General features: G+C 47.8%; 1 protein-coding gene and 1 long non-coding RNA gene across 5 annotated transcripts in view; both read left to right on the forward strand.

Moving 5' to 3' along the window:
- Window positions 1-24,272, forward strand: part of ZNF512B (zinc finger protein 512B) — a 79,909-nt gene that overhangs the window by 16,702 nt on the left and 38,935 nt on the right. For all 4 annotated transcript variants that reach the window (XM_056549166.1, XM_056549164.1, XM_056549167.1 and 1 more), the window contains exons 3-5: window positions 16,849-16,922; window positions 17,705-17,833; window positions 18,703-18,875. In XM_056549166.1, the coding sequence (XP_056405141.1) occupies window positions 16,849-16,922; window positions 17,705-17,833; window positions 18,703-18,875 (376 nt within the window). The remainder of the gene's footprint in view (window positions 1-16,848; window positions 16,923-17,704; window positions 17,834-18,702; window positions 18,876-24,272) is intronic.
- LOC130297017 (uncharacterized) overlaps window positions 1-24,272 on the forward strand; it is an 81,527-nt gene that overhangs the window by 15,756 nt on the left and 41,499 nt on the right. The window lies entirely within an intron of this gene.

Consider the following 24,272-nt stretch of genomic DNA (forward strand, 5'->3'; position numbering starts at 1 on the left):
TTTTCCTTCCCCGACCCCTTTCCAGTCGGGGGCTGGCCCAAGGGTTTGCTTTCAGCTCCCTTAAGGGTCAAAGGTTTGGCCCTTTCCATTCTTTTTCAACGTCCTTTGGCGTTCAATTATCATGTCCGAACCTGGTTCAGGGAGTGCCACAAGCTGCCCCTCCCTATCGTTCCCCTTCTTTCCCTTGGGACTTACACTTGGTCTTAGGTGCACTGCAAGGCGCCCCTTTTGAACCTCTCAGGGACATTTCTCTTTGCCTCCTTCCCCGGAAGGTGGCGTTTCTTATTGCTCTTACCTCTGTTAGCAGGGGTCAGAGCTGGCAGCCATCTCCTGCCGTTCTCCCTTCCTGTTTGTATATCAGGACAAGTTGTTTTCCGTCCAGGTCCGTCCTTCTTGCCTGAGATGGTTTTGTTTTTTTTTCATCTCAATGAGGACATCGTCCTACTGTCCTTTTGTCCGGCCCCTTCTCATCCCTGGGAGAGTTTGCTCCACCACTTGGTTGTGGTGAGGGCTGTTCGTACTTGTCTCTCAGTCACTCTTTCCTTTTGGCAGTGTGACTCCCTTTTTTGTTTTTCCGGAAGGTCGTCGTACAAGACAACCTGCTTCTACGGCCACCATTTTTCGGTGGATCCAGTCTGCTATTTCGGAAGCTTACCGCTGCAAGGGGAAGATCCCACCCTTCAGGGTTTTGGCTCATTCCACCCGTTTTTCTGGGCATCCTGGGCACTCCGCTACGTGGCTTCAGCCTCGCAGCTCTGTAAAGCGTCCACGTGGTCGTCTTTGCACAAGGTCCTACCAGATTCATACCTTTGCATCAGCTGATGTTCCTCTGAGCCGTAAGGTGTTGCAGGCGGCGGTGGTCCAGCCATCCACCTGACTGATTTCCTTACTCACCCAAGGGACGGCTTTGGTACATCCCATGGTCTGTGTCCCCCAATGGAGCCGATAGAGAAAAGGAGATTTTTATACTTACCGTAAAATCTCTTTCTCGAAGGATCCATTTCTGGTGTTCCTATTTCAGTTATCTGTCCGAGGGTGTGTTCAGTTTCCTTTTTCTTCTGGTTGCTCGGACAGTTTGTGGTTTTTCTCTTGACCTGTCGGTCTTCTCCTATTGCTCTGGGACTAAAACTGATTACCACAGGTGCCTGTGGGCAGGTATACCCTGCTGGGAGGAGCCGACTTTTCATGTTGCCATAGTGTCAAGCCTCCTAGAGACAGCAGCATATACCCATGGTCTGTGTCGGTAAGCATAAAGATCTCCTTTTGTTATGTATAGAATTCCACATGTGTTAATTCATAGTTTTAATGCCTTCAGTGTGAATCTGCAATTTTCATAGTCATGAAAATAAAGAAAACTCTTTGAATGAGGTGTGCCCAAACTTTTGGTCTGTACTGTATATATATGTATGTATATCTATCAGCAGCAAGGTGGGCCGATGATGCTGATAGAAATACTTTTCATACATAGCGCTGCGGCGGCATATGTATATAGAAGTGCTGTGGGGGGCAGATAACGCTATATGTCTGGCCCCCATCGCATCTCTATACATAAACCCCTGCAGCGCTATGAATGAAAAGTATTTCTATTAGCATGATCGGGTCGGCCTGCTGCTGGCACTATGTGCTGCTGATAGATATACTTTTCATTCATAGCGCTGCAGGGCATATTATGACAAATGCTCTGGGGGGGGGGGGGGGGTCACATATGGCCCCTGCTGCCACTCACAATGTTCATTTTAACTCCCCGCTGGGAGCCCTGAATGGCTCCTCTGTACTGGCCATTCAGGGCTCCCCGCGGGGGATTTAAAAATGAAAGTTAAAACACAGGATACATTGCAGGGTTGCAGACCATGCCGCCCGTTCTCCTGCTTAACTTCTGATCGCATCGTGTCTCAGAAGTGAGACCCGGTGCGATCAATCCCTCAGCCCCTGTACTACAACCCCCATCATGGAACAGACTCTTTTCCATGATGGGGTAGTAGTACAAACACTAATGTAGCCTCCCCAGCTGTCTGCAGACTCCCACAGCCAGAGAATTACTACTCCCATCATGGAAACAAGTCTGTTCCATGATGGGAGTACTAGTATTCCCGGCTGTGGGAGTCTGTAGGCAGAGGTGTTAAAACAGCCGTACATGAGGGATGTTATAACGGGTCTTAACGGATGAATATGCCCGTTATTTTGACAGACATTATTCAGCCGTTAGCACCTGTTATTTCATCCGTTATTATACATCCATTTTTACACATGAATCACCGAAAGGCTAATTAGTATTTGGGGAATGCCAATCCCATGCGTTAACAATAAAGAGGTTAATTTAAATGTATCTCACCGACTGAATCATGCCTCTTTTTGAATATCTTAAAACATAACTTTTAATGTCGTACCTTAAAAAATGATTACTAGCTATTAATCAATTATACTAAATACATAACAAACGAAGATATAAATGTGGTGCAGTGAATAAAGAAAAAATGTGTATGTGAGTGAATGACTGGTAGCGGTCACGGGTCGCGGAGCATTGGGTAAATAGATATAGATGTTAACCTTAATAGGGTGAGGTGGGGAGGTAATGGTTAGATAAATAGTTAGATAGATAATGGATACCACAGGCTAGATGATGAATCGTCACTGCTGGATATAGTGACTGCAATCAAAATAAGAGATGGAAGAAGGGGTTTGTGCACGCTAAGCTAGATGGCCCCTCCCTCTGTCCCTGCCTTTTGAGGGACCCACCTCCTTGAAGGGGTTGTGCGCTGCCCTGCAGTTCGGAGCTCCGCTCACAGCATCCGGAAGTCCATTACTCCGAACGCTGTGTGCGGGCTTCCGTGTTCGCAGCCGCCGGGCGTGACGTCACGCCCGGCCCCTTCGTGACGTCTCGCCCGCCCCCTTGTGACGTCTCGCCCGCCCTCTCAACGAAAGTCTATGGGAAGGGGGCGCGACCACTGTCATGCCCCCTTCCCATAGACTTTGGTAGAGGGGGTGGTTGTGACGTCACGAAGGGGCCGGGCGTGACGTCATGCCCGGTGGCTGCGAACACGGAAGCCCGCACACAGCGTTCGGAGTAATGAACTTCCGGACGCTGTGAGCGGAGCTCCGAACTGCAGGGCAGCGCACAACCCCTTTAACAGGGTAGCCTCAACCACGATGACGTTCCCTACCTTAGATAAGTGAGGGAAAAAATAACAAACAGTACAAAAGATGGAATAATAGGTATACTCGGCAATCCGTGACCGTCCAGACCTCACTTGTGATAACCAACTAAACTGTGCAAAAGCTAAATACATTTATATACAACAACTACTTAATGTTTAGGTTAAAAAATAGGTAACAAATTATTTTTACATTAGTCCAACGCGTTTCAACCATCTATTATTTATGGTCTCATCAGGGAACCAGTAGGACCTGTTAACTTGAATAGCTACAGAGGGAATAATGCCCCTTGCACATATCAAATCAAATAACAAGATAGACTGATAGCCAGTAGCTAGGTACGGGGTATAAATCAAGGTATCACCCAATAGTCTAGTCTGCAATGTTATAATAGAGTAATGTCCATCATATCATAATCATGAAATCTGCAGGTATATATAAGAGTTGATAGATTGTTTAGATGACAAGATGAAAGCACAGAGATAATCACCCTATAACAGCTAATATAAATCTAGATCGATTTACAAAAAATCCAGACACTGGATAGTACCAGTTGCAGTTTATAGATAGGGGTAGTAAAAAATCATATAATATATTACATCAATATAACTGTCCCCTCAAAACACCAGATGATAACTGGGGCCACATACTACAATTGTTGATACAGAAACAAATATATCTCTCAGTAAAATATATCCAATGTGTACTCCAGTAGAAAACAGACATGGTGCACATCTACAATCTTGCACAATGATCCAATTGCTTCTCAGCATAATTACAAAAACTAACAGATTGTTAGTATATACGTTTTGATCAAAAAGTACAAAGCCCACTCGCCACGTCAAGGCCACCTATTTAGAGTGGGTCCCTAACGTCCCTAGCATAAAATGGCGTAGTACTGGGCGGCGACCACCACCGCCGCGACACCAGTGCCCACAGGGGGAACGACCCACTGGCAGAGCGGCCCCAACGCCACTCAAACCAGTCCATGGGTCGCACCTCCCCGCAGACACGGCGCCATGGCAGCAACGGACGCCGCACGGCACCACACCAGTGTGAACAGGATGTTATAGCACACTTACCATGCTCTCCCAGTCAAACTGGGAGGTTGCCAGGAATGAAAAGGCCCATGTGTAGCTAACTACTACTTATATAGGGTTGGGCTGAAGGGGTTGGGGAGAGTGCAGACAACATGTTCAAACAAAAAAAATAAAAAGAGGGGATAGAAAACACAATGTGTACTCAAGTAGAAAACAGACATGGTGCACATCTACAATCTTGCACAATGATCCAATTGCTTCTCCGCATAATTACAAAAACGAACAGGTTGTTAGTATATACGTTTTGATCAAAAAGTGCAAAGCCCACTCGCCACGCCAAGGCCACCTATTAGAGTGGGTCCCTAACGTCCCTAGCATAAAATGGCGTAGCACTGGGCGGTGACCACCACCGCCGCGACACCAGTGCCCACAGGGGGAACGACCCACTGGCAGAGCGGCCCCAACGCCACTCAAACCAGTCCATGGGTCGCACCTCCCCGCAGACACGGCGCCACGGCAGCAATGGATGCCGCACAGCACCACACCAGTGTGAACAGTATGTTATAGCACACTTACCATGCTCTCCCAGTCAAACTGGGAGGCTGCCAGGAAAGAAAAGGCCCATGTGTAGCTAACTACTACTTATATAGGGTTGGGCTGAGGGGGTGGGGAAGAGTGCAGACAACATGTTCAAACAAAAAAAAAATTTAAAACACGCACGCTGCCTCCTGCTACTTATCCCCAGGGTGGATGGGATGATCCTAAACCGAGTCCTCGGTAGATGGTATCCCCCTCTGTAAGATGGTTGCGGCTACGACTTACCCTGATGTCTGAATGGTTTAAATATCCTGTTGTAGCCGCGCTGCCGGTCGTGGCACGCCCCCTAATTCCGGCGTGCATGTCAGGCACAGGAAGCAGCAAGTCCTCCTATCGCTTATGTATATGGTGAGCCACTTCCGGTATCGGCACACATGCCAGATACGGCGTGCGTGTCAAACACCGGAAGTCGCTTTCTTGCAGCCATGCAAGCGCATGCCTGTGTTTTCCTGAGCCTGGACATGCGCACTAGTGTTTGCGTGTCAAATGCGTTCCATTCATGCGATATTGCCACCACCGGGGTCACTATATCCCAGGGTAGTGGCGATATATGGGAAAAACTATCCAGCACTGGGTATCTGGAAGTAAGGATGGACAAAAAATACTATTTAGACCGAAAAAAGGTGGAACCTGGGTAAATGATGCTGCGGATGTAAATACTAGACAAATATAATGTTGGGTTTCTCATGCTGTATAATGAAAATAATACAAGCATTTTGCAAACAGTTGTACTGAAAATACCCAACTGTGTGCATGATACCCTCTATGGTACACATAAATGATGTTAGACTGTGGGGCATTGGGTTGTATATCAAAGCATAATGTTGTTGGTAGTTAGTTCAGATATCCATGAAAATGTATAAAAGTATGGCCAAATATATTTGGTAGATGTTTAATGTTTTATCTTGTTTATTTTAGTTTTTAGTCTTTAGTTTTAAATTTTAAGTTATAAAAGATATAGTCAGGGGAATTAAATAAATGATGTAAACGATAGAAAATCGTTTAGGCCCCTCGGATTGAGGGTACCCAAACGGTATATCCACTGCGTCTCCTTTTGTAGTAGACGCCGATCCACGTCTCCCCCTCTAATGCCCAGATGTACAACTTCTATAGCTTGGAAATATATTTTAGTGGGATTATCGGTATGTACTCGTGTCATGTGGTTAGGTAACGGTTTATCTCGTTGGTGTTTGATGTCACCAAGATGTTCCAGTATGTGGCGGCGAAATTCTCGTTTCGTTTTGCCAACACTTTAGACTAAAAACTAAAATAAACAAGATAAAACATTAAACATCTACCAAATATATTTGGCCATTCTTTTATATATTTTCATGCATATCTGAACTAACTACCAACAACATTATGTTTTGATATACGACCCAATGCCCAATGTCTGACATAATTTCTGTGTACCATAGAGCGTATCATGCACACAGTTGGGTATTTTCAGTACAACTGTTTGCAAAATGCTTGTAGTAGTTTCATTATACAGCATGAGAAACCCAACATTATAATTGTCTAGTATTTACATCCGCAGCATCATTTAACCAGGTTCCACCTTTTTGCGGTCTAAATAGTATTTTTTGTCCATCCTTACTTCCAGATACCCAGTGCCGGATAGTTTTTCCCATATATCGCCACTACCCTGGGATATAGTGACCCCGGTGGTGGCAATATCGCATGAATGGAACACACTTTGACACGCAAACCCTAGTGCGCATGTCCAGGCTCAGGAAAACACAGGCATGCGCCTGCCTGGCTGCAAGAAAGCGACTTCCGGTGTTTGACACGCATGCCGTATCTTGCGTGTGTGCAGATACCGGAAGTGGCTCACCATTTACATCAGCGATAGGAGGACTTGCTGCTTCCTGTGCCTGACACGCACGCCGGAATTAGGGGGCGTGTCACGACCGGCAGCGCGGCTACAGCAGGATATTTAAACCGTTCAGACATCAGGGTAAGTCGTAGCCGCAACCATCTTACAGAGGGGGATACCATCTAATGAGGACTCGGTTTAGGATTATCCCATCCACCCTGGGGGATAAGTAGCAGGAGGCAGCGTGCCATTACACGCTCCTCCACTATCGTTTGCTATGCTCCACTAACTGCTGCAGTCCCCTCAAGTATGGCCCACCCTGTATAAGCTCATCATCTCTCAACATTGGATATCTTTTACTGAGAGATGTATTTGTTTCTGTATCAACAATTGTAGTATGTGGCCCCAGTTATCATCTGGTGTTTTGAGGGGACAGTTATATTGATGTAATATATTATATGATTTTTTACTACCCCTGTCTATAAACTGCAACTGGTACTATCCAGTGTCTGGGTTTTCCTGTAAATCGATCTAGATTTATATTAGCTGTTATAGGGTGATTATCTCTGTGCTTTCATCTTGTCATCTAAACAATCTATCAACTCTTATATATACCTGCAGATTTCATGATTATGATATGATGGACATTACTCTGTTATAACATTGCAGACTAGACTATTGGGTGATACCTTGATTTATACCCCGTACCTAGCTACTGGCTATCGGTCTATCTTGTTATTATATTTGATATGTGCAAGGGGCATCATTCCCTCTGTAGCTATTCATGTTAACAGGTCCTACTGGTTCCCTGATGAGACCATAAATAATAGATGGTTGAAACGCGTTGGACTAATGTAAAAATAATTTGTAACCTATTTTTTAACCTAAACATTAGGTAGTTGTTGTATATAAATTTATTTAGCTTTTGCACAGTTTAGTTGGTTATCACAAGTGAGGTCTGGACGGTCACGGATTGCTGAGCATACCTATTATTACATCTTTTGTACTGTTTGTTATTTTCCCCTCACTTATCTAAGGTAGGGAACGTCATCGTGGTTGAGGCTACCCTGTTAAGGAGGTGGGTCCCTCAAAAGGTAGGGACAGAGGGAGGGGCCATCTAGCTTAGCGTGCACATACCCCTTCTTCCATCTTTTATTCTGATTGCAGTCACTATATCCTGCAGTGACGATTCATCATCTAGCCTGTGGTATGCATTATCTATCTAACTATTTATCTAACCATTACCTCCCCACCTCACCCTATTAAGGTTAACATCTATATCTATTTACCCAATGCTCCGCGACCCGTGACCGCTACCAGTCATTCACTCACATACACATTTTTTCTTTATTCACTGCACCACATTTATATCTTCGTTCGTTATGTATTTAGTATAATTGATTAATAGCTAGTAATCATTTTTTAAGGTACGACATTAAAAGTTATGTTTTAAGATATTCAAAAAGAGGCATGATTCAGTCGGTGAGATCCATTTTTACACAGAAAACAGATGTTTAATAACGGATGAATTTAATAGTGTGAAAGGAGCCTTACCTTTTTGTGCCCAGCTGCAGTATAATCTTTTCAGTACCCATAGTAGCTAACAATTCACAGGCCAGCATTTGTCACCAGTGCCCTTCTCTTGAGTTCTATCCCCTTTATTATGCACATTGGTAAGCAGTGGGATATAATGCCTGATCCCCTCACTCAACAGTACATTCAGGTCTCCCACAAGATGCTGGATTCTCAAACTGTGTTGGCAATTTTATTCTTATCACTATTCATGGTTCACTCTCCTGTAGTTTCTGCACTCTAGGTCCCTCTGGTACATCTTCAAAGGGTTGTTACGTAAATGCCTGGGGCATAGTTCTCACCAGGCTGTCCTGGATGGCGTCATGCTTTCAAATAGCACCCAGGAGACCCTTTCCTTTGCCGAAGGGTGCCTAGAAATAAACTATGGTTTGGTTTACTACACACTGATGAAATCATTATGTATGAAATGGGGTAGTGCAAGACAGATGAATGAGCTGCAATACCAGATATGACCCATGTAGTGGCGCTGTTCCATAGAAAAAAATGAACAAAACAAAAGTAGACTTTTGTAATATTTTACAACTCTTTTAAAGACATTTGTAGCATATGCCCAATGGACAGGGATTTTAAGAGTGTTACCCTCGCATACCCCTAGTGCAAGCTATAAAAAAAAACATAGTGACACTTTGTCTTCTGTCAACTCTGGTCAGCTTTTCCAGGGCTGTGTCATGGTTGTTTGTTGTCTATAACGGCCAACCATGTGGCTACTCAGAATGAGCAGAACCAAGAGATGACATGGTGGCATGGATTAGCAAAGGGGAGAGGTCACATCCACCAGACCTTTTCCCTACTGAGCACATGGCAATTCCCTTACTCCTCAATGCCGTGCCAGGTTGCAAAGCATTAATGATTGGCAGTATTACAAAGTCGGCTATATATATATATACACTATGGCAACAAGGAAGGTCGGCCCTTCCCAGCAGGATATACCCGCCTACAGGCACCTGAGCGCCTGCGGTTGTACCTTTTGGGTCCGGGTCCCCAACCTTCCCAGCTCGTCTCGCTGTCTCAGCCCGGCATAATGCAGGTGACTAAATGCTCACTGAAGGCATCATGAGGTAAGTTTTCTATGGAAAGGTGAGTATTCCTCCCCTTTTTCTTTCAGGTTTCTGGATTCTTAACCTCTGTAGCCCCCTGCTTTAGTGCCCACTCCTTTTTATTCCCCTCTAGGGATTGCCCTGCTCGGCCATTCTGATATAAGGGACTTCACGTGGTGTAGGAATAATGTTCACTTTTATTCACACGTACTTCACCGGCCCTTACTTTATGCGCATGCGGCGGTATATATATTTTAGTTTTGCTTCGGCCGCATCACTTTGCGATGCGACCGGAGTGTCGGGGATCCCTTACCCTGTCGGCAGCGCTGTTCGCGCTAGCCCGGCGGATCCCTGTCTCCTCCCGCCTCAACCAAATTACTTTGCCGGCATTAGGGGGCCAATTCATTATGGCCGCGGCACACCCTGCTCACGGACCTTTGCCCCGCCCACTCTCTCCCGGCAGGGATTCAGGCCCTATCATGCATTAGCATGCACATTGTGAGCCTGATGATTACCCTATCAGCGCAGGGCTGATGCTTCTGGGGGCCATTCTAACCAATGGGGGCCCACATGATGCTAGTCCGGCCCCCTCCTTTTCATTGGACTAGCCCTCCTGCTCCTCTCCCTCCGGAGCTATCTCTGACTGAGGACTGGATTTTTTTCCTCACACAGCCTGCTTCTTCTCTTCAGGAGGGACACAGACTTGTGTGGGACTGCTTATTTTTTATTTGGCTTGAGCTATGTCTGAACCCAGAACTGACAGGTACCTCCAGACAGGTACCCCCCTCCAGACAGGTACCTAGGACCCTGGTCACCTATTATGCCTTTAGGGACTGCAAACTTAAAATGCTTTATGGTTCTTCTGAACCCATTTGTTCTGCCTGCACCACTGCGCCTCCCGGCCCTCCTGATATATCTTCCCAGGATGTCCCAATGGAACCCTTGGGCTCTGCTCTCCCTTCCGGAGTGGATATCTTCCCTCTCCTAGTCTATTGCCGATTTGGCGCAGGTCTCCCGTTCTGTGGTGACTGCTTTGGAGAAGGCTTCCTTACGCCTACCCTCCATATACCCTGGCTCTCATTCCACTTATTCCAGGCGCCCTTACAACCGCCCTAGGGGTTTGTCCTCTGGCTCGTCTCTAGAGTCCGGGAGTAGAAATAGGCTCTCCCCACATAGGTATTGCCCATCCTTCTCGGCTCCCCGAAACCACCCATATTCTATGGGCCACTCTCCTGGTCGCCGCTCTGGGTCTCCAGATCTGCGTACCAAGTCAGTTTTGCCTTCATCCAAGGCTGCCTCCACCCGCTCCCACTCTCCTGGGGAACTGTAAGATGAGGTCTCAGGATCTGCCTCTGACCGAACCAACACGCCTGGCATGGTAGACAGCTTGGTTTTAGCCATAAGGGACACCTTTCACCTTGAGGACCCAGGAACTTCGGACGCAGCTCCAGAAGTTTCTTTTCACCGTTCTTGTCCCTCACCTAAGGTTTTCAGCTCTCATGCTGAATTCAATGTCACTGGAAACTGCCTGGAAACATTGTGATAAGCGTTTTTCAAGGTACTAAAAAGGTTCAGGCACAATTTCCTTTTGCCAGGGACCTTATTGCAAGGTGGACATCAAAATCCACTACTCTGCCTTTGGCAGACGCAGCTTCCTTTAACCCCTTAAGGACTCAGGGCGTACCTGTACGTCCTCAGTCCGCTCCCGTTCTATAACACGGGGCCACAACCTCTAACAACGTCCGGGACCCGTGGCTAATTTAGAACGCCGGGTTTAAAGTGAAATCAAAATGTTGCCGGTTAGCTCAGGGGGCTGTTCGGCATCCCGAACAGCTGTAAGACATGAGGAGGGTCTCCTGCCTTGCCTCCTGGTTTTCGATCGCCGAATTACTGCACTGTGCCTGAGATCCAGGCATGAGCAGTCAAGCGGCAGAATCATTGATCAATGGTTTCCTATGAGAAACCATTGAACAATGTAAGAGATTAGGGCATGCAGTTTTATAGCCACTAGAGGGGGCTATAACACTGCAAAAAAAAAAAAAAGTGAATAAAGATCATTTAACCCCTTCCCAAATAAAAGTTTGAATCACCCCCCTTTTCCCATAAAAAAAAAACTGTGTAAATAAAAATAAACATATTTGGTATTGCCGCGTGCGGAAATGTCCGAGTTATAAAAATATATTGTTAATTAAACCACACGGTCAATGGTGTGCACGCAAAAAAATTCCAAAGTCCAAAATAGCGTATTTTTGGTCACTTTTTAGATCATGAAAAAATTTATAAAAAGCGATCAAAAAGTAAGATCAATACACAAATGACACCGCTAAAAACTTCAGTTCACGGTGCAAAAAATAAGCCCTCTTACTGCCCCATACGCGAAAAAATAAAAAAGTTATAGGGGTCATGACCATTTTAAACGTATACATTTTCCTGCATGTAGTTATGATTTTTTCCAGAAGTATGGCAAAATCAAACCTTAATAAGTAGGGTATCATTTTAATCATGGACCTACAGAATAAAGATAAGGTGTTATTTTTACTGAAAAATGTACTGCGTAGAAACGGAAGCCCCCAAAATGTACAAAATGGCATTTTTTGTTCAGTTTTGTCGCACAATGATTTTTTTTTTCCGTTCCGCTGTAGATTTTTGGGTAAAATGACTGATGTCATTACAAAATAGAATTGGTGGTGCAAAAAATAAGCCATCATATGGATTTTTAGGTGCATAATTGAAAGGGTTATGATTTTTTTAAAGGTAAGGAGGAAAAAAGGAAAGTGCAAAAATGGAAATACACTGAGTCCTTAAGGGGTTAAAGACCCGGCGGACAAGAGGATTGAAAATCTGGCAAAATTCGCCTTTGAAGCAGCAGGTTCTTCATTACTTCATGCTTTTGCTTCTGCTTGGGTGTCAAAAGCCCTTTCTGTCTGGTCTTCTCAACTCCGACAGGGTATTTTATCTGGGTCCCCTACGGAGGAACTGGCGGATTTTGCACTTCAACTCTCCACTGCTGGGGACTTTCTGTTCTCTGCTTCCATGCAGTCGGCCCGTTGTATGGCTTTTGCCATGGGTAATCTGGTGGCACTTCATCGTTCCATGTGGCTCAAGGCCTGGGACGCTGATGCCGCTTCCAAGAAATCTCTACCGGAGCTTCCTTTTACAGGTTCTCGCCTGTTTGGCAAACGCCTGGATAAGATTATCTCAGAGGCTACGGGAGGTAAGAGTTCCTTATTGCCTCAGAATAAGTCTCGCAATACCAACTCCCGGCGGAGGTCGACCTCCTTTCAGTCCTTTCTGACGTATAAAAAAAAACTCCGGTAGGGCGACCAGACAGGCGCCCTCACAGGACAAGAAGGCTCCTTCCTTCAAGGCCCGTCCCTCCTGGAAATCGAAGAACCATTCAGGACGTTTTGCGGCCAAGGCGGGCACTCGTAAACCTACCTCTGCCTGAAGGGATGCCCCCACCTGCAGATTTTTCTCGGGTGGGAGGGCGTCTGTCACTTTTCTGGGACGTCTGGTCTGCCCATGTGCAGGACTCCTGGGTCCGAGATGTTGTTTCCAACGGCTATCGGATCGAGTTTGCTTGCTTTACAAAGGATCGCTTTTTTTTGTTCGTTCTCCCCTCGTTCCCCTTCTGTGGCAAGGGCCTTTCAGGGCGTGCTTCGGTCCTTTATCGCTCAGGGAGTGATTATCCCGGTTCCTTCCGTTTTTCAGGTTTTTATTGCAACCTGTTTGTGGTCCCAAAAAAGGGGGTTCCATTTGCCCGATCTTGGACCTGAAGCGCCCCAACCGACATCTACTCCTTCGTCATTTCCGTATGGAGTCTCTTCGTTTGGTAGTGGCGTTCATGGATCAAGGGGAGTTTCTTTCCTCTGTGACATCCGAGATGCCTATCTCCACATCCCCATTTTTCCATCACATCAGCATTAGCTTTGCTTCGCAGTTCCAGTGGGCCATTTTCATTTTGTGCCCCTTTCTTTCGGACTAGCCACTGCTCCGAGGGTTTTCACCAAGGTCCTAGCGCCAGTGGTCACTAGGGATGTAAGAAAAAATCGATTCCCGCGATTATCGCGATTTTTCACTTGCCGATACTGAATCTATTCAAAATATTTTTGAATCGATTCTTTTAGTGATGTGGAATTTGTATCTCCTGATCCCCGGAACAGCATGTCCCGGGCATCAGGAGATATAAGTTCCACATTTTGTCAGCCGGATCTGACGCGGCGGCGCTCTGGGTGTATGGATCGGGCTACGACTCGTGCCCGCTCCGTACTCTGCGGCCCCCGGCTGATTTCAGTAGCCGGGGGCCGCTGATGCATCACCGCCGCTAGTATCCAGCATGCGGTGCTCTGCAGTGTGTATGGAGCGGGCTCCGGACTCGTGCCCGCTCCATACTCTGCAGCCCCCGGCTGTTCTCAGTAGCCGGGGGCCGCCGCTAATAGCCAGCATGCGGCGATCGCCGCGACTGGCTATTAACCCTTTAGATCGCAGCTGTCAAAGCAGACAGCGGCGTCTAAAGGGACATGTGTATGCTCCCTGGTGGGCTAGATCGCCCCCCCGCAGCGCGATTGCGGGCGGGCGATCCACTGTGGAGGTAGCCGGAGGGCTTACCTCTGCTTCCCTGCTCTCCGTGGCTCTGTCATTGATAGAGCCTGGCTGGACCAGGCTCTATCAATGGATCGCAGATAAATGGAGTTCAACTCTATTCATCTGTCTGAGGAATCTAATGATTCCTAAAAGACTAATAAAGTGTATAAAAAAAATAAAATAAAAATAAAGTTTTAATAAAAGTGTAAAAGACATTGTTTTTTTTAGACAGAATCGGGATATATCGCGATGTATCGTCACCTAGACGGTATCGCAATATATCTGGATATATCGAATCGCCACTCTGGTATCGCGATTCGAATCGAATCGCCAAATTCTTGGCGATTCACACCCCTAGTGGTCACCCTCTCGCAAGCATGGGGTGTATCAGTGATCCCCCTACCTGGACTATCTCTTGGTCAAGGCTCCAACCGGGGCCCAGAATCAAGAGAGTCTCCACCTCACTCTTCAGACCTTGTCTCGGTTCGGCTGGATGATCAATCAGGACAAGTCCAACCTGACTCCCACCCAGTCTCTATTCTTCCTGGGACTCCAGTTTGACACGGCGTCCGCCAGGATCCGGCTCCCGTCGTACAAGCGGATGGCTCTTTTATCAGGAGTTTAGATTCTACAGAAACCTGTGCCAGTTTCCATTCGATTCTGAATGGAGGTCCTGGGCTGGAAGGTGGCGGCCATGGAAGCTGTTCCTTTTGCCCAGTTTCATTATCGACCTCTTCAACTTGCTCTCCTTTCCCGATGGGACAGATCTCCGCTATCCCTCAATCGCAGGATCGTCCTTCACCCCAGGTCTCGTCATTCCCTTCTGTGGTGGCTGCGCTTCCCTCTTCTTTGTCTAGGACAATCCTTTCTGCCCCTCACATGGAAAGTCATCACGACGGATGCCAGTCTCAGCAGTTGGGGAGGAGCCTTCAAGGACCGGACAGTCTAGGGCCTTTGGTCCTCCCCCCATCAACATCTTGGAAATCAGGGCAATCTATCTTTGCCTGCATCATTGGGAGCACCTTCTTCGGGCTCGTGTCCAGTCGGACAACTCCACAGCTGTGGCGTATATCCATTGCCAGCAGCGATGGCCGAAGTCTCCAAAATCCTTCTCTGGGCAGAACTCGGAGTTCCATCCATCTCAGCGATTCACATACCGGGTGTGGACAATTGGGAGGCGGACTTTCCCAGCCGCTCCTCAGATGACCCAGGCGAGTGGTCTCTTCATCCAGAAGTGTTTGCGGAAATCTGCAATCTCTGGGGCACTCCAGACGTGGACCTGTTTGCGTCGCGCCACAACCAGAAGGTTCCTCGCTTTGTGGCGAAGTCCTGGGATCCCTTGGCTCTAGCCATGGATTCTCTGGTGATTCCTTGGTCGCACTTTGCCCTGCCCTATCTCTTCCCTCCTCTTCCTCTCCTTCCCAGGGTCCTGAGGAAGCTCAAGGCAGAAGGCATCCTCGCCATTATCGTGGTTCCAGACTGGCCCAGGAGGGCGTGGTGCGCAGACGTGGTTCGGTTAGTGGACGACACACCACTGCGCCTCCCACTCTGTCCAGACCTGCTCTCAGGGTCCTCTTTGCCACCTCAATTTACAGTCGCTGCATTTGATGGCGTGGCGGTTGAGACCACGGTATTGAGAGCCAGGGGGTTTTCTAACCAAGTTGTTCGCACTATGATCAGGGCGCGCAAGCCCTCTTCTGCGAAGATTTACCGCCGCACTTGGCGGTCTTATTTTCATTGGTGTGAGTCTCATGCCTTTTCCCCCGTTACTTTCTCTCTCCCAGCTGGCAGCTCTATCCTCCCGTCCTTTTGTCCAACCCCATCTCATTCAAAGGAACGTTTGCTCAATAAACTTGATGTTGTTTGGACCTACCTCTCAGTCACTTCTTCTTTTCGTCGTAAAGGACTACCTGCTTCGGATCCGGTCTGTTATTTCGGAAGCTTAGTGCTGTAAGGGGAAGACTCCACACTTCAGGGTCTCAGCTCATTCCACTCGTTCTGTCGGGCCTCCTGGGCTCTCCGCAACAGGGCTCCGGCCTCGCAAGTTTGTAAAGCGGCCACCTGGTCATATTTACACACTTTTACAAAATTGTACCAGGTTCATACCTTTGCATCTACTGAAGCTAGTCCTGGTCAGACGGCTGGGGTCCAACCTTCCACCTAGCTTGCTCCTCTTTTACCCACCCTGGGGATTGCTTTGGTACGTCCCAAGGTCTGTGTCCCCCAATGGAGCCGATAGAGAAAAGGAGATTTTTATGCTTACTGTAAAATCTCTTTCTCGGAGGATCCATTGGGGAACACAGCACCCACCCATTTTTCTGGTGTTCTTGGTTCGTTTACCTGTCCGAGAGTGTTTCAGTAAATTTTTATTCTGCGGTTCCTTGGACAGTTTCAGTTTTTTTCTTACCTATCGGTCCTCTCCTACTGCTCTGGGAGTAAAACAGATTAGCTCAGGTGCCTGTAGGCGGGTATATCCTGCTGGGAGGGGCCGACTTTTCTTGTTGCTATAGTGTCAAGCCTCCTAGTGACCGCAGCATATACCCAAGGTCTGTGTCCCCCAATGGATCCTCAGAGAAAGAGATTTTACAGTAAGTAATCTCCTTTTTACATACAGAATTAGGTAGATTCCCTTTTAAGACCTAATTTCTCATATGAAGCAGAGTTACAGGTGTAGTTGCCCTTTAAGAGTTATTTTTGCTCTGTTCTGAGCGCATCTTTATCATTGGCACATTTGTAGCATGCTAGGTGTGACACGCAGTAAGTGATGATTCCTAGGGAGCAGGAGGATGGGCGGTTTGTAAGCGGAGATGTGTAATAATACCGGGAACTGAGGGCGAGGTGTGAGCTATGAATGGCAGAGATGCTGGGAGTGGAGCGACGCTGTGGGAGATGAACTGGAGGGAATAGATGATTTTTTTTTCCTAATGGAATTCATTTGTTTGGTACAGAGATTTTCACTAGGGTATGATAAAAAAAATAGTGAAATTTATAGTTTGATTGTAAAACTTATCTGCTTGTATGTTTCCAGGAAGCTATTACAACAGGAGGACAGTTCAGAAGAGATATGCCAGACCGGAAAACCGTGAACTGCGAGGAATACCGGTAAGCAGCGTATAATGGTAGATGTACCAAAGCTGGACAACCAGAATAGGGGAAACATGTCTTCTGTAGTGTAGGGCCACAAAAGCAAAGAGAATCTGAGAAGAGCACGGCTGACTCTTTTCAGTGACTAGGATCTGCATGGTTGAAAGGCAAATCGGTATATACAGGAGTTCCAGTGATCTTTATATGGTATACAGGATCCTGCCTTCAGTTTGTAACAAAAGAAGTAGTTACTTTCTGCCCGCCATATTAGTTCTAATTGAGCTAAGACTTCTGACACAGTCACAGAGATCATTTACAAGTTTGTATCTTTGTGTAAGGCTTTCACCCTTCCTCTTTTAGCTCTGGCAATCAATGACTGCAGCTTAACTTATTGCAATAAGTCTAGTGGCTTATTATGTTTCCACAAGTGCAAGCATTCCAAGAAAGCTGAAGACTGACAGGACAGCACCGTACAATGCATAGATATAAAGGTTATAATGATATAATCCACAAACACCGAAATCTATACAAGGCATAGCAGTAATATAGAAACACTGAATATATAGATTAGCATTCATAGATCCCTAGAGAACTGTTGGCTAGGTATGCTGGGAAATGTGTCCAGTCATGACATTACTGGGTGGGAAGAAGTTGCTGTCCGCAGGGGATTTAGGCTCCTCTATTTACAGAGGTTAAATAAGGGCAAGAAAAAAGAAGAGGGCTTCTGCTGAAATCAGTTGCCTTACAGTCAGATGTGATCTTCACATATAGAATGTTATTTATGTTCCCTTATATTTCAGCCCTCCTTAATCAGCGAGTGGAAAGAAATGTTTAAGACCTTGTCACGGGTACGATGTCCAAGCTCGGGTTGCTGGGTGGAGTTTCCCAGTGTGTACGGACTGAAACAACATTATCAACGATGCCAAGGGGTAAGAACAAGGCATAGGCAGATTAAATGCAGATAGGGGGCCCGAAAGTTAGAGAGAAAGTGTCACTTAGGGAATTGTACATACAGCAGTTCCCTAACAGGGAGCTCTATATGAGAAAAACAAAGCTCTCACACCTATACAGATATAGTATGATCTATTGATAATCTATACATTCTTTGGTTATATTTGTTAAAATACATGTGTGCTGATACAGAGCCAAAGTGAATACTCTATAGTTCAATGCACACCGCTAAAAAAATGGCAACAATGATATATAATTAAAATAATCTTTATAAACATGAATAAGAAATTTGTACAGGATAGCAAAAAAACACAAACAGGATTAACAACAATTAAAAATGTTTGAACTCTAGCTATCTCCTACTAGACATGAGGGGGCAAATATCTCCATCCTCAAGCAGGCACATGTACACAAAATACACATTACTCTATATGTCCCAAGCCCCAACTGCACATGCAAAAAGCACTTACGGCAGCAATCCAGAAATTCAGAAAAAGATCAATATACAATAAAATAACTACAGATGCTACCGAATATATGTATGCATGGGCTAGGCAGGCTATCCCTCAGCGCACAATTGTATAATAAACGTAAATGCTAGGTATGCGAACTACAGTGCAGGATGCCAGGCTAAGGATCAGACAGAGACGGGCAAAAGATAATCACGACATGTGTTTTCACAGAGCACCACGCATTCCATCACTGTTAGGCAACTTCTTCAGGGGACAGTAATAGCATGGTGTCTTTATATAATTTAATACATAGGAATTACTTGCAGATGTGTTGATCCACTTCTCTTCACTGTGCCCTTTTTTTTACACCTCATTTCCGGTCTCTTCACATCTAGGCTCCGCTCGTATCCCGCATGGTCCTCTCCTGTCCACACTGTGAAGCAGTCTTTGCTTCAAGGCCTCAGTTGCAGAAACACCTGATGTGGAATCATTCGGAGAAGGAGGAGAGTAGAGAAAACAGGACAAGCCCACAAGTGGTCTCTGATGGAGCAAAAGAGAAGTGCAAAGGGTACCCCAATATTTCTTAAAGCTAGATATGGCTGCACAGTTTAGGCAGTTTCATTTGTAATACTTAAATACAAGGCAGTGCTCCCCAACCTACGGCTCTCCAGCCGTTAAAAACTACAACTCCCACAAGGCATGATGAGACAGATGTCAGACCATTGAGGCTGTCAGACATGATGGACATTGTAGTTTTGTAAAAGCTGTAGTTGTAGTTTCTCGGTCGCTCTTCATTGGGGGACACCTATACTGATGGGGACACCTATACTGATGCTGTATATGCTCTTGCCACTAGGAGGTGCTGACACTATTAAAAAAAAGTTGGCTCCTCCCTGGCAGGATATAGCCGCCCACTGGAAGTGAGGTAATCAGTTTTAGCTAGTGTCACTAGTAGGCAAGACACAGGTCTGGGAGCTCCCCAGACCTGGTCTTTTTTATTATTTTCTTGTAAGGGCTATTTTCTACAAAGGGGCACACAACATAGAGTATGGGCCGTCAACCCCTTATCACCGACGGCCAGCGCCTAGAAGTTGTAACCTGCGTCCGGGTCTCCCACTTACCCCTGCTTGCCCCGCTATATTAGCCTGATATGATGCAGTGTGGCCATAAGCTGGTTGAAGACTTCAGGGTGAGTATTAGAAGATTGAGCTGTGGGTTAGTATGTGCTACAACCCTCCTTTCCCTCCCTCTTGCTCATCCTCTCTCTGATGTGCCCAGCTCCTCTGTACTGGGCCGGACCCCTCATGGCGCCATTCTGGAGGAGACAGTCCGGTGGGCCTTCCCTTCTCCCTCTTCGGACCACACATTTCTACCCCACATGTATTGCGGCCAGGCACAGTGCCCTGGCCACGTTTTCTTCACTACCGGCTGGAGACTCTATGCTGCTGACCCAGTTTGAGTCTCTGGGGCAGCGGTTCTCTTGTCCCATGCGGCCATCCACTTCCCTAGTGGGGGCGTTATCTGCCCGCTTACTACCTTTTTGTTAGGCTAACCCACAGCTGCAGACAGCGGGTCTCCGGTCACACGCGGCTGACCACGTTCTCAGTGCGGGCACACCAGACCGCTTACTCCTATCTGCTGCGGCCAGGCGCAATGTCCTGGCCGCGTTCTTACAGGCTGACCGGAGACTTACAGTTGCAGTCGGCGGGTCTCCGGTCCTACACTTACTCCTATCGTTTTGCGGCCAGGCACAGTGTCCTGGCCGCGTTCTTTATAGGCCTACCGGAGACCTTCAGCTGCAGGCAGCGGGTCTCCGCTTCCACGTGGGCGACCGCTCTAACTGCTCCGGTCCCATGCTGCTGGATGACGGAGGAGGCGGCGGCATCTTACTGCAGGTTCCCCCCCCTCCCGGTTCTCCTTCTAGTATGAGGCCAGCCTCCGGGGGCGGTGTTCTTCCAGCGCGTCCTCCCTTCTCGGCAGGCTGCGCTGTCTGTCAAATTCACCACTGGCACCCTCTTGTGGCTATCAAGTGTATTGCGCCCTGGCAACCAAGCGTTATTACAGCCTTGGTCTGACGCATCTGTTTTTATCAGTTTAATATCTGCAGGGTCTCTTTTCTAGGGACTGAATCAGGGGCCGCTTTATTCCTTCAGTCACCCTGTACGGTGGCCTGCTTTAGACTATTTACATTGTCCGTTGTGGTATGCCTCTGGCGTATCTATTTTCTGCAGGGTTCTCACTCTTTCAGGGAACAAATTTGCACCGATGTGACGAGTTATTGCCAGGGATGTCTCGATCCCTTGAAAACTGTCGGGGATATTTTCAGTGACTACCACTGAGTGCCATGCCATGTCATGCCCTTCGTGCCCATGGCTGAATTACAGTAGTCTCGCATGTCACGCATCTCTCAGCTGCCGCGTCCGCGGTTGGCACTCCGGTACCCCACTGCGGATGCAAGGTGTCCGATGGAGTGACCGTTGTTTACTATACCAGTAAGCCAGACAGTGGTTTGCATGGTTTCCTCCACCGCCTGTCACTCATCACACAGCTGCTGTGTCTGCGGCTGGAGTTACGGTACCCCACTGCTGTGCGAGTTATCCAAAGGAGTGACCCGTTGGATACTATGGACCCATACCAATAAGCCAGACAGTGGTCTGCATGGTCTCCTCAGTCGCCTGTCACTCAACACACGGCTAGTGTATCTGTGCTGAAGTTCCAGTAACCCTCTGCTGTGAGAGGTGTATGAAGATGTGTCCTAGTGTGTCCTATGGACCCTAGACGGGGCACAAGGATGCATTCCGCTGCTCCTCAGCCTCCCCCGATCTCCCAAGCTGGCGGGGATACTATTTATGGCTCCTAGGCCTCCCCTCCCTCCCACATGCTACAGTGGGGCACGGTGATCTGGCTGTCTTCCGCTTTTATCCAGTGCTTGGAGGTGTACTTGTTCAGCCAGACTGTCGTCTGCACGGTCTCCATCGCTGTCAGTCTCCCATATGTGGGCTGCCGCGGGCTTGGTCAGGTTTCCCGTACCTCTCTGCTGGTGTAAGGACTCTGGATGAGGGTCCCTGCAGATACTCGGGACTGATGCCAGTCAGCCAGACTTTCGTCTGCTGGGTCTCTTACACCGCCAGGTCGCTCGTTAGTTCGGTCGTACTCCAATACCCCACTTTCTGTAGGGGGTTCGATGGAGTGTCCCTGAGCATTCAGAAATCCTATACCAGTCAGCCAGATGGTTGTCTGCATGTTCTACTACTACGTGAGTCCGCTGCCATACACTTTCCACACCGTGGACAGTAGTTCAGGTTATCCACTGCCAAGGTGTAGTTACGAGTGAGTCTCCCCATGTTGCTCCATGGGCCCTATACAATACACCACATACTAATTTGCAGGATTCCCTCCTTTACCAGGTTCCTCCCTACATGCCTGCCGCTCCCTCGGCTGAAGGCCTCTCTGTCTGCAGCACCCGGTGTGGCCATGGTCCCTATGCCAGATAGCCAGACTGTGTCTTCATGGTTTTCTACTCCGCCAGGTCACCTTCCCCATTCTTGCTACTCCGTCGGTTACAGTCCGGTGACTCATTTTCCAGGTGAAGTTCCAAAGAGAGTGTTTTGGTGGTTCATTTGATCTTTTATACTTGCCAGTCAGACTGTGTCTACATGTTTCCTGCTCCATACATCCTTCATCCCTTGTGTCTGCGACAGCATTCCTGGTGTGTGGCACCATTAAGAGATGGGGTGTGGGCGTTTCCTGCAGGTTCCATGGACTTTCACAGTCAGCAGCACACACTGTTCCCCTTTCTAAGGGTGCAACATTGGTCTGCTAGGGCCATGGTTGTGACACCATGCTGCCGGACTTTTGAATGTCTGCAGTTTCTTTCAAGTCTGCAGTCTTGGTACCCCTCTACTATCATGCGATAACTACGTCTGTGTCCCTACATATGCTAGGCGACTCTGCAAGTGAAGAGTCCACCTTCCCTTCTGTTCGGTGGGGTGTGCCTTGGGCCTTCCTGTGATCTTGTTTCCACAGATTTACGGCGGTTGACCACCTCTGTTATTGCATGAGGCATGATGGGGTGACACAGTCTGTTCAGCCACCCCCTATGCCTCCAGGTATCTGTCCTGGGTTCCTGTGCAGGGTGGTTCAGACGTCGGCTCTGTTGCCTTAGGAAACGACCAGGATGGCTCAGTTGATGCCCTTCTGGTCCAGGCTTACACCACGTTGAGGTGTTCCTCTTAACTCTTTGTTTGCTGTGTGTACGCATGCTTCTTACTTCCATTCGTAGTCATGTCTTTGTATCTTTTGCCCAGCACCAATGTCCAGATTCTTATCTCTCCGGGGACTCATATTAGCTCCTCCATTCCTCGATATGTTGTTGCAGGGTTCCTGGGGACTATGTCCACCCACTACTTTGCCCCCTAGCCTTCGGGTGGCATTTCACTGCTCCTATAGTGTCTGGCGCACTTTGACCATTCCCCTTCCACAGGGGGTATGGGGATCAGGGAGCTTGGCATGGTCTGGGTTTCATAGCGACCACCCCTTATTTTCCCCTCCTCTATATAGGTGTGGGGTACCTGGCTGGGCCCTTATTTTTTTGCTGAGACCAATCAGCTGAGCGCACTTTTGCAGCCTGGCTCTCTTCCTGTTTCTTGGTTATCTACTGCTGCTCATACAGACTTGGCAGTCTCCTCTGTTGGAGGAGTTTATGCAATCATGTATGGCTTTGCGACAGCTGGTCTAGCACCGTTCGGTTCTTTGGGTCCTGCCATTGCTCTCCTCCTCCCTCGGTGCAATCTCCCTGGAGGGGTTTGTTCCTCCTTCCTTGTCGGTTTCAGTTGCGCTACACTGACACTACAGTCTTCTGGAGTAACCTTCCCTTTTGTTTCCCCCTCTGTTTCCATCCGGACGGGATGTTGCTTCGGTCCGCTCAGACAGCAGGGGTTCATGTATGGTATGTCTCCTTGTCTTGGACATTATCCTAGTATGCTGTAGCGTACCTTCTTTTCTAGGTCGGCCCTTCTTTGGGCTTTAGTGATGGTTGTGGTCTCGGGCAGGTTAACACTCCTGCCCCGACTTCTCCGTGATCCCAATTGTGGGGTGGCCTTTGTGTACCGCACTTCTTCTAGTCTAGACATAGAAGTTTGTCACCTGGAGCATTTCGTGGACATTGGATTTACTTACTCTACAGGTGTACGTCTTCCAGGCGACTCGGGAACCTCCATTTCCCATGTCGGCTGCTCCAGTGTTCCGGGATGCTCCTTTTGGCCATTTACTTTTACGTGTATATCTTCCTGGTGAACCTGGTACCTCCAGTTTCCATGTCGGACGCTCCGGTGTTCCGGGATGCTCTTCAGTGCATTCCACTCCCTTTTGGCCTTATTCCTTCCATCTCCTCCTTCGTGGGTCAATATACTCCCGAGGCGGTGGGCGTTCCAGTCATCCGGATTATGCTACTTAAGCATTTTTCGCCTCCCAGGTGCTCGCGGCGGGCCCCTGGGACGGGGGTTTTTGGTCTGCAGCCGTTCCGTTCATTGATTTTCCACACCAGGCAACTCCACAGCCAGTCTCCATCTTTCTTTTTTCGAGTGTTTTTCTGGTCTCCACCTCCCATACTTGCCTTCTGCTCATGCGTACTCTGCTCTCCCTGGCATTTTTTCCGCCATGTTCTCTTGAATCGGTTGACTCTGGATGGGGTTCTTTTGCTGTGCCCTTTTCCATTTTTGTTTCCCAGCCGGGCTAGCCCTCTGTCTGGTTCTGTGTTCCTTGGAGTTGATTCTACCTCCTCCCGGGATGGTTCCGACCCATCTGGCTTCCTAGTCAACCTTTTCATGTTTCTCTTTATGGACCGTAGCTTTGGAGACTCTACATCGGACGGTCTCTTCCTTGGCGTCCTAATCCATCTCATGGACGGGGGGGGTCTTCCGGGAGCTCAGTTTGTGGGCCTCAGTTGTCTCTGCCAGGATCTTGT

The sequence above is a fragment of the Hyla sarda genome, chromosome 12 (genome assembly GCF_029499605.1).
Source record: "Hyla sarda isolate aHylSar1 chromosome 12, aHylSar1.hap1, whole genome shotgun sequence".
In the NCBI taxonomy this organism is placed as follows: domain Eukaryota; kingdom Metazoa; phylum Chordata; class Amphibia; order Anura; family Hylidae; genus Hyla; species Hyla sarda.